This window comes from Panthera tigris, chromosome C1 (assembly GCF_018350195.1).
Source record: "Panthera tigris isolate Pti1 chromosome C1, P.tigris_Pti1_mat1.1, whole genome shotgun sequence".
In the NCBI taxonomy this organism is placed as follows: Eukaryota; Metazoa; Chordata; class Mammalia; order Carnivora; family Felidae; genus Panthera; species Panthera tigris.
In genome coordinates this window covers 70,073,714-70,085,000 of record NC_056667.1, presented here as the reverse complement: position 1 = coordinate 70,085,000, position 11,287 = coordinate 70,073,714, and the positions used below count along the sequence as shown (strand labels likewise).

The following is an 11,287-nucleotide window of genomic DNA, read 5'->3' as shown; positions in this document are numbered from 1 at the left end:
TTTAGAAATAGATAAAAATATAAACAGTAAAAATAATCATACCCTAAAATTGGCAACAAGGTATGCATTGAATCAGTATCAAATAAGGTCAGAGGAAGAGTAAAACATGATTCTAATTTATCTGTCTCTGTTTGGCTATAGTGAGGTCCTCTGTCAAGATAAGGAACATAAGAGGAGTGCCAGGTTTTCAGTGGAAGTTAAAGAGTTAAGTTTTGGACATTTAAAACTATAAATGTTGGTATCAGATGACATTCGGGTGATGTCATTTGGTCACCAGCTAAGCAGCTGCACATTTTGATATCTATTGTGCATTTTCTGGCAGAGAACAGAGAACTGGATATTTTAGAAATTCTCCATTTCCCCCAGTCCCTCTGTTTCACCTTGTGATCTAGGTTACTGAAAGTTAGGGAGAGCTAGGTCCAAAGGACCACAGTTCCAACTCCGTAGCTTAGAACAAGAGAAGTCTTTGTGTCGTCAAGCATAGGTTGGGTGTTTTGAGGATATGAGGTTCAGCTGTCTTAGATTTGGTACTGTTCTTTGCAGGGTGAGGGAATGGGAGGAGGCAAATGGATTCACAAGAGGAGTGATATATGCAAAAACTGATAACATCACATGTTATTCCTAAGGAGCAAATGAGACTTTTTTTAGGCTACTGGAGAATTTTATAGAACTGCAGTATTACATTCTAAAGGAAATGTACCCAAAGAGGATTTTGACTCTACTTAAGCCTTTGATGGTTACATTATCAAGTCACCTTGTCTTTTGCCACTTTGTTGACTGAATTATGGATGTTACTTCTTTGAACTTTATTTAGTTCAACATTTACTGAGTAAGCTTTTTGCCTTTTTTCATTATTCTAAGTACTGAAAATAAAACAACTATTAATAAGGGGAAAATGCCTTCAAGGTATGCTGTGTTATCATTTCCTATTTATCAGTTTCTATTGTTTTCATGTCATACTAGGCTAAATTTAAAGACAAGACATTCCACAGAGCCTAGTGGACATTTTGTTTGGATGCTGTAATTTAACCAAAAACATTGAACCAATACTAAGCAGGGTAAGGCGATTTGGAAAACAAATAAGCAGTACATTAGTGAGAGCTACTGTTGCTCAAAGTCAATATTAATTGTTACTAGAAGGAATAAATAGTTCTTCTGTTTGTTTATTCTTATATAATGTCACACTTGGCTTTCTTTCAGGTTTTTAGAAGTGGTTGATCAAATGTTTTTTTCAAGTCTAAAACACTACAGAGCTAGCTTTTGGGAATATACCCAGTCTGAGAAACGGACACAGAAGTTTCTGTGTTCAGGAAGTAAGTAGCTTCTCTGAAAACCTTTCTAATTTATACACACAATGAGGGGTGCCAATGTACTATTGTTAGGATGGTTGTTTGGGTGATGTCATTTGTTCACCAGTCAGGCAGCTGGGCGTTTTGAAAATCTATTGTAATTTCTTGGCAGAGAGCACAGAAATGGGAGCAGTCAGCTTTGGAATGGACCTTTCTATGTTTAATTAAAATCATTTTATTTATGAAAGTAGAGGTTTTCCTTATCTACAGTCAATCACTCATTCTGTTGTGTTATTTTCTATTTTTTTTCTATCTGTCCTTTTCTGAAAATATAAAACTGAAATCACCTTACCCGACACAATGACTCTTCCTTCTGCAGGCATTCTCTTGATGACTGGTGCCCGCTTCTACCCAGATCCTCTAAACCAGAAATCTCCAAGTCATCTGATATCACCTTTCCTTTCTTGATCACCAACTGTAGTAGCAGTATCCCTTTGCCCTGTGTCTGTTGCTTTTATCTGTGATCAAGCTCGTACCATCTCTCTTCTGGAGAACGATGTCTTTGTAACATCCTCTCAGGACCGGGTCTCCATTCTTGCCCCGTCCTATCCAGCTCCCGTGATTACTGCCAGTACAATCGATTAAAAAGAAATTTAGGGGACGCCTGGGTGGCTCAGTCAGTTAAGCATCTGAGTCTTGATTTCAGTGCAGGTCATGGTCTCATGGTTCATGAGTTTGAGCCTCACATTGGGCTCACTGCTGTCAGCACAGAGCCTGCTTGGGATCCTCTGTCCTCCCATCTCTCATGCGGTCTCTCTTTCTCAGAAATAAACATTAAAAGAATATTTAGATTGTGTTACTCCTCTTAAAGTCCTTCAGTGACTCCACATTTCTTATGAGTTAGGATCAGACCTAAATTTCCGACTTAGAACATAATTCTATTCTAAGGAGACATGTGATGGTTCAAATGAAAGTATCTTGGCCATTTTACTTTCCCTATTGTTTCAGAAGGCTAAACCATGATAAGGGTGCATTCATTCTTTATGTTAGGAATGACATATTCGATGCTCATCCTCTGTAGAACAGGACTGGCTGTTGCCTCCTCCTCCTCCTTTCTTATCTTCCCCATGTAGTTCTTGACACTTATTTCATTATATGTTCATTTCTAAGTTCTCTCTCTCCCTCTCTCTCTCAATATATACTATATGTTATTTATGTACTTTTAAACCTTGTATAAATAGTATACTACTATATGTATTCCTCAACTTTTTTTCATCTGCGTTATTTGTGTGATTCATCATGTAATTCTAGTTTGTTTATTTTTACTGACGCATAGTACTTTCGTTGCATGCGTGCAGCAATGTACCACAATGTTGATGTTCATCTGCAACCCCTCTCCCCCATTTCTCAGCTAATCATGACTGTTTCAGATCAAGTTACCATGCTCCTGGCCCGGTGCTTGAGAGCAGAGGGTATATTATTAATCTTTGTGGTTACTGTTAATCCTCATATGTGTAATGATTTTTAGTAGACTGCTTATCTTTAAAATGAATGTCTTGGTTGGTCACCATTGGTGGCTGATTTGGGCTCAAACAGGGGTATCAGTTGCCTTTGTAGATTAATAAAACCTCACCTCACTTAGCTGTCTCCAGTAGTAAATCCTTTGTAGTAAGGAGAGATCCTTTGTAGTAAGTGTCTTCCTTTCCAGCTGTTCAGAGTCCTGCTTGGCAAATGCTTTCTTTCTAAGTCATGCACATGTTTCTGCTTAAAAAGACCAGTGGGGAAGGAGTAGACTCCAGCAGTGGTGTCCTCCACTTTCCTGGAGTTTGCCCCTGCCACCAGCTGTTGGCCCGTAGTCCAGTAGTTCTCAAACTTTAGCCTACATCAGAATCACCTGGAGAGCTTGTCAGTTGTTGAGCCTCACTCACCCTTGGAATGTGATTTGAAAATTCTGGGCTTGAACCCAAGAAAATGCTTTTCTAATAAGTGCAGGTGATGCTGATACTACTGTTCCTGGAGCCACACTTCGAGAATCCCTGCTCTAGGCCAGCATTTCCTAATCTTTATTTTATTTTCTTGACTCGTGGAGCCCTTTAACATTAATATGTAATTTCATATCACTTACGTGAATTTTAAAGTCACTGTATAATTTTGTAATTTTTACATGTTATAAAGAAGGGCTTTAAGCTTAAAAAAAAAAAGTGTCAGCTTAGTATTAAACATTGTGGTCCCCTAGAGTCTTGCTACTCAAAGTGTGGTCTGTGGAGCAGCATACCTGGGAACTTGTTAGAAATGCAGACTCTGAGGCCCCACCCCAGAACTAATGGATCAGAATCTGGACTTCAACATCGTAGTTATATAGTATTCTCAGATGATTGGTATGCACATGAAAGTTTAAGAAGCCACTGGTCTAGAGCTCACATTAAATCCAATCCTGATAATATCAAAACAAATAAGAAACATTTCAAATTTTAATGTTTAAAAATTGGCGCATATTTCACTTACTTTCATTTTCTTACTGTCACTTAAGAAAAGCAGTATCTCAGGGCGCCTGGGTGGCTCGGTCGGTTAAGCGTCCGACTTCGGCTGGGGTCATCGCCTCTCAGTTCATGAGTTTGAGCCCCATGGCAGGCTCTGTGCTGACAGCTCAGAGACTGGAGCCTGCTTCGGATTCTGTGTCTCCCTCTCTCTCTGCCGCTCCCCCACTCACACTCTGTCTCTCTAAAATAAAATTTAAAAAATAAAAGAAAAAAAGAAAAGCGGTATCTCTTTGCAAATAAAAATAATATATCAAATTTGGTTTGGGGACCAAGTGCTAAAATTTAGTGATGTGTTACAGCACAAAAATAGATGAATGTATTCATGACCTGATGTCTGGAAATATTTCTTTTTCCACACAAAAAAATCAACTGCCTCAGTGTGCCTGTGTGGCCCAGTCGGTTAAACATCTGACTCTTGATTTTAGCTCAAGTTATGATCTCAGGGTTCATGAGTTTGAGCCCACGTCAGGCTCTGAGCTGACAGTGTGGAGCCTGCTTGGAATTCACTCTTTTTTCTCTGCTTCTTCCTCTCTCGTTCTCTCTCTCCTTCTCAAATAAACATTAAAAAAAAAAAATCAGCTGTCTCATTTGATAATTTTCCTGAAGTAATAGATTTCTGACTGCTACTTGTAGTAACCTCTCTGCAATAATACATTATGTGTGTGTAGAGTGTTTTTTTCCCCTAAGTAAAAGCCTGATTGGATATGATTTTTGTAACATTATTTTTCAATTATTTTGAAGTAGTACTAGAAACATCTTTCATGAGATAGTTACAGTTTAGAAATCCGGAGAGGATTATTTTGAGGCAAATTTGCAGAATTATCATTTAAAAATGTTCTTATACCTTGTGTTTCAATATCATTGTTCATCATACCTCTTTTCTTTTTTTTTTTCAATTTTTTTTTTTTAACGTTTATTTACTTTTGAGACAGAGAGAGACAGAGCATGAACGGGGGAGGGTTAGAGAGAGAGGGAGACACAGAATCTGAAACAGGCTCCAGGCTCTGAGCTGTCAGCACAGAGCCCGACGCGGGGCTCGAACTCACGAACCTTGAGATCATGACCTGAGCCGAAGTTGGACGCTTAGCTGACTGAACCACCCAGGCACCCCAGTACCTCTTTTCTTCAAACAGCTGTCTATAGGGATAATAATAACGGCACCTTTTAGGTTGTGAAGATCAGAGTTTTAGATGTAAAAACCTAGACGAGTGCCTGGCACATAGTATGTTTAACATTAAATGACTGAAATCACCCGATCCCTTCCCTTTTCTTTCTTGTGTTCTTCCTCTTCCTCATCAGTGTTGTTACAGTCCAGAGCAGGCAAAGGATAGAGATATTTAATTATCCATTGTATAAAATTAAGGGGTATACTGGGCCTAGTATAGGGTCTCGCTATCTTTTTTTTTCTTCTCCAGGCAGAGGAGAATACTATAAAGTGGAGCTATGGAGAACTAGAAAATAGTGCCCAGGGGGAGGTAGCAAGGTTCAAATAGGGAGTTTGTGATGGTTGTTAGTGTTACTGGTCATATGATAAGATTGTACTTCCTAACTCTTGTTGGCTGGGGTCATGTGACTTATTCAGGCCATTGACGTGTGACTAGAAATTTTGTGTGTCATTAGTTGCCTATATAAGAGCCTCCAAAACTCTTTCCCTCTGGTACAGTGACTGGTTTTAGGATGATGGCGGCTCTAACAGCTTGGCTTCCTGTGTGACTGTGAAATGCAGAGCAGCCTTGCCAGTCTTTGGTTGATATGTAGCATGATTAAGAGATAGACCTTAGCTGTTTTAAGCTCTTGAGATATGGGGGATATTTATTATTGCAGCAAAATGTAGCCTCTCCTAATATAGATTGTTGTTTTGAGATCTGAAAAGTCATATTATTAGTAGGATAGCAAGTATGGAAGGGGGACAGGAGTAACTTAGATGCCAAAAACTATGATGCTAGGAGACAAGAACCCAAGAGAGTCATCAGCAGTGTGTGCAAATCTAATGTCTGTCCTGGGGACACAAGATGGAGAGAGGGGTTGGGATCTCCCTGCCCCTCTTCTCTCCTCCGTCAGAAAATTGATACCCTATCAAAAGTACAGAAAACTGGTTATATACACTGTGAAACATGTTTATTCTCCTTGTCAGTGTGAAAATAGTAATTTTAAAACCAATGTAGAAAATAAATACATAGGAAAACCAGGATTTAGGAAGAAGAACCATATTGGAGGGCTTAGACATTGTTCAGTACCACAGAAATGGTATGTCTTCTCCATTCCTTCCCCTTCACACATGTTCATATCCTCATATGCTTACAGGCACATATGTGCACATACACATCAGATTTTTATCAACTCCATTTGCATTCAATCCATCTGGATTCAAATTTCAAATTGCAACTCTTGGGGTACCTGAGTGGCTCAGTTGGTTAAGCATCTGACTCTAGATTTCGGCTCGGGTCATGATCTCATGGTTTGTGGGTTTGAGCTCCGCATCAGGCTGTGCGCTGGCAGTACAGAGCCTGCTTGGGATTCTCTCTCTCCCTCTCACTCTGCCCCTCCTTTGTTTGTGCTCTCTCTCTCTAAATAAATCAACTTTAAAAAATAAAAAATAAAAATAAAAGGCTCTTCATTAAATAAAAATAAAATGAAATTGTAACTCTTCTCCTTACTTTCCCCCCACGTTCCTGGTCTCCTAATCAGTTGTGTTCCCCACCCCCCCCCCACCCCCCAGTACTTAGCATTTTCTGACGTTTACTTATTTAATATGTTTGCTGTTATTGTTAGTCTCTTCCCAACTAGAGTGTAAGCACCACAAAGAAAAAATTTTTTTTTACCTATTTTGTTCACTAAGAACAGTGGCTGCTACCTAAGAGTATTTGTTGAATTGTAGTACCTTCATGAAGGAAAAAAAACAGGAAGACAGTCTGGATATGGATAGCTGCCTTGGGGTTCTAAGAAGACAGATTAAATCTGATGCAACTTTGTGATCTCAACTACATTTTCAACCACAGCTTGATTCTCTTGCTCTCATTCTCTAGCTTTTAAAACAGCTCCAGTCAAGCAGAATTAAGCTTCTTTGTGAAATCTTCAATGTGTCATGTTTAAAGACTGAATTTTGAAGGTAGCATACAAAGTGGGAAATGTCATGGGCTTTAAAGACAAGCCACTTCATTGTCACCTATTAGGTGTGACTTTGGGCAAGTTACTTAGCCATGAAATCTAAATTTTCCTATATATAAAATGGGAATAAAACATACCAGGGCATTTATTAGGTGGACTAAATACACATGAAGTTATGTGAAAAATGCTTAGTACACAGGAGGTACTGGTTTATATTCGTTTCTTTCTCCTTCCTTCTCATCATAAAAACAGCTTTCATTAAATTTTTATTTAATATAATTTTACATATTTTCAACTTAACCCTAATTTTGGTTCCCACTGACCTTTGGTTAAGATCACTAAAATTTAGTAGTCTATGGTAATTAGAATTCTGCCAATATGTTTGAAGAACCCATTCTATATAGCATTCACTGGGCACAGATTCCTGGGATGTTGGGAACATCTGAGTTTCTCTCATAATTTCCACAAAAGGTGTTTGGTATTCATCTTATTATCAAAAATACCAACCAATGCTATCCTCATTGGTTGGTATTTTTGACTCTAAGGCTGGAGAAAGTCAATTTCTTCCTTTTGCACAGTAAGAAATTAAGTCATGTATCTGTTAAGTGGCAGAATAAAGGATAAGAATCGAAACTGACCTCTTGTTCAGTGCTCTTTCTGTCATATTATATTTTGATCTAAATGACATGCAAAGTTTGGTGGGTTTGTTATTAACATTGTAATGATGAAACAAACTTTTATCACATGTATCTTACTTTTTCAAAAGGTAATAGCGCGGGATACTAATGGCTGTACACGAAAGAGTGTCTCCTTTAGCTGTGCACCTGCCACAACAGGCTGCCACCACTCGATGCATATTTCCCCCATGCTCTTCTGTTATTTTACCCAGATGTAAACTTCTAGGTACTTGGCCTTTTTCACTTAAAAATGTGAAAGTAGTATATTGTAAATGATATGTGTTTGTTTCTCAGAGCCCCACGACCACCTCTGGTTACTGCCAGGTGGCATCATGAACAAGTACTTACTTGGCATTGTGTGAGGCAATATTCTAGCCTCTGGAAGTGGAGGATTGAAGAAGATAGAAGAAAACCAGAACCACTTGTCTTCACAGAGCTTACCTTCTTAGTTTGTGGTTGGTGATATGATAGGGGTACAAATAATGGTCTCTGTGATAGACCAGAAGAGGGAGTAATGAATTTCTTCAAACATAATCAGAGGAAGCTCTAAGGAAAGAGTGGAAATTTGTGTCTGGACTTTAAGTGATGGGTTCTAATTCAACAGAAAGAACTGGGAAGAAAGAGCACTCCAACACAAATGTATTGGAATTACAGCTTTTTGTGTTTTAGTCTTATGTATCTATTGTTTTGCATGGTAGCCCTTGAACTTCTACATTCAAGGTGCCCATTTGCTTGACATTTCTGAGAATTGAGTCCTTCTGGAAATGGCTTATTTGCAGAACAAAATTGCTTATTTGTCTTAGAAATCAATTTCTGCTGATCTTCTAATTCTTTTTTTCCCCAATTTGTTTACTTCAACTAGAGATGAAGATTTTAATGGATGATTTTTTCTTTCTTTCTTTCTTTCTTTCTTTCTTTTTTTTTTTTTTTTTTTTTTTTTTTTACCTATTTGGCCTTTTTAAATACAGGTTCCAAAGTTTTCTTCTTTGTTTTACTTTTTTCTTGTCTGTGTATGTTATAACTAACTATTATTGGCTTCAGTGTCACTATGTGCTCGCAGCAGACGTTGTCAAATTTGGCTGCATGACACAATTATATGGAGAGCTAAAAAATGCTGATGCCTGGGCCCCACTTGGGTCTGGGGTGTGGCCTTGGCACTAGGAGTTTCAAAAGTTTCTCAGGTGATTCTACTTTGCAGCCAAGCTTAAGAAACCCTTGGCTTGAAGTATTTCGGAGGTAACTGAAACATACTGTGTGCTTCTGGAAAGTAGGTAACCATGGCTCATTTAAGTGATGTGATCAATCTTGCCGTCTCACATCCTTCACTAGGGATACAATGAAATAATTAGAATTGAGATAGTAGGATGAAGTTCTTGAGTTTGTTAAAGCACTCTTACTGTTATTCACCAAAATATAAATGCAACTAAGTAAAGCATATAAAGATAGACTAAATTTAAGGTCTTTAAATTCCTGTGTGGTGAGTGAAGAGATAACAGTTCCTGTTTTGAGCTCTATACTAAAGCTGTTTGGCTCATTATTTAAGTCAGAAATTAACAAATCTGTTTTTAGAGCTGATAACAATTACTAACTTATTGTCAACGTAGTTTGGCAGATGTTGTCTCAAACTCTTCTTGACTTTGTCACCTACTTTCGATGTAATACGTACTCTGTTACCATAAGAGAATCTTTGTTTACTCCAGTAACAAGATGTTGGACAAGGACTTGTAAACCCAAATAGTCACCTCCCTGAGGTATCAAAGAGCTACCAGAAAGAAATCACACTGAACTTTAGACCACTCCTTTCTTTTATTCTGAAAAGTAATCTAGTCTATTTCCAGCTTGGAATTGGGAGCTGAGGTCAGGCTGGGGATGTTTACTGTGACTTCACTGTTTGATTTTGAAGTATTGTGATCTCCCACAATACACCCATATCTGGCAGTTTTGCACTGCAACTGGGTTACCAAGTTTTTGTGTTTTTTTTTAACATCTATATAGCATGTTAGCACGGGGTCTGAAAATAGTGGGGCTCTGTGAACAGTATGAACAATCAGTCAGAATTGGGTTCAAAGCCTAGGTTTCTATTTATAAACTGTGTTACCTTGATATATTTAACTTATTTAGCCTTGATTTCCATATCTAGAAAACTGCAGAAATGGTATCTCAATTCCAGGTGTGTTAATTAGGTAAGGTATTTTAGATTCTTAACAGTGCCTGTCCACAATTGTTCTGTAATAAGTAATAGTTAACTAGTTTTCATATTGAATTATTCTAGGTAATTATTCTAGTAAAAATGATACCCAAAAACTAAGTTCTAAATTTTCTTTAATAATGAATCCTATTATTAATAATGACTATTGAGGGTGATGTATTAAGAGTCACATTTTATATAGCTGAATTTCTGATAAACCTGATAACCTCCTGATAAAGGTATTGATACCATACCTTTGTTTATCATGATAGGCTTTATAGTTTTTCATTGTGTTTAGAGACATTTTACAAGAACTTAAAGATTCTTACAACATGAAGGGAGAAATTAGAAAGTTGACAGTATAGACTGGGCAATATAGTATAGTCAGGGCATAAATACCTAGGTTCATACATACACAGTGAAAATGAGTGGAGTGTAATAATGGCCTTGCTGAGGTGTAGCCGAATCAAATGAGCTCATTAAAAAATGTTTATTGCATTCCTCTGTGTGCCCAAATAAGATCAGCATAATGATGACTCCTCTCATTTTCTGCCTTTCAAAATTGTGTTCATTTTTTAAGGCACAATTCAAATGTGGTCTACTTTATGAAGTCATCAACTCCCTCCCTACCAACAAGCCCCCCTCACCCCCGCCACCCCTTCATGAGGAATCGCTTTTCTCTGTATTTCATTGTATGTGATCTCTGCCTTGGCAGTCACTTCGCTGTGTCATGTTAAAAGTGATGCTGCACCTAACTTTCAGGTGTTGGGTTGAAGGTTGTGTGGGGTCCTAGTTAAGGCACTGACTTTGACACCAGAGAGTTGTTCACTTTAATCTCCACATTGTCACTTTTGTGTAAAGATTTGCCCTTTCTGAGATCAATTTACTTAACTGTAAGCTAGGGATAAAAGCTTCCACCTCATGGTTTTGCTGCAAGATTAAATGGCTTAAGTGGCCTACGATAGTCAGCGTTCAGTAGATGATAGCGAGTGTGGTTATCGTCATTTGTATGGCATGCTATTTATTGTGTGTAAATATGATATGTAACTTAAATAAAACCTCCTCCTCTAGACTACACTTTTTAGGACAGGGAACTATCACTTGGCATTTTGCGTAAGGTTTTATAAATTAACAAACATTTGTCGATTGAGTACAGTAACTTTCACCCTCACTTGACTTTTAAAGACAATAGAAAAATTTCATCAGAGTTGTTTTCTAAAATGACTTTGTTTTAAAATCCCTACAGGTACCTTCTCATCCCATAACTTCGGTGTCCTGAAATCTGAGGATTCCACCAAGATAATATGATAGGAACTTTCAGTGATTTGGAGCTGTATCCTACTTAGACTCATGCAGGCCTTCCAGATTTCCTGAGAGCTTGGTACAGCAACACACACTGGCACAGGCACAGACAATAATGCCATCTCTGCCTCAAGAAAGAGGTAAGCAGATTGACTTAATCACACTACAAAATGTGGATATATT

General features: G+C 38.0%; 1 protein-coding gene across 2 annotated transcripts in view; it reads left to right on the top strand.

The window, feature by feature from the left end:
* Positions 1 to 11,287, top strand: part of TTLL7 (tubulin tyrosine ligase like 7) — a 142,008-nt gene that overhangs the window by 36,746 nt on the left and 93,975 nt on the right. For both annotated transcript variants that reach the window (XM_042997676.1, XM_042997677.1), the window contains exon 2: positions 11,049 to 11,244. In XM_042997676.1, coding sequence (XP_042853610.1) covers positions 11,220 to 11,244 — 25 coding nt within the window. In that variant the 5' untranslated portion in view covers positions 11,049 to 11,219. The remainder of the gene's footprint in view (positions 1 to 11,048; positions 11,245 to 11,287) is intronic.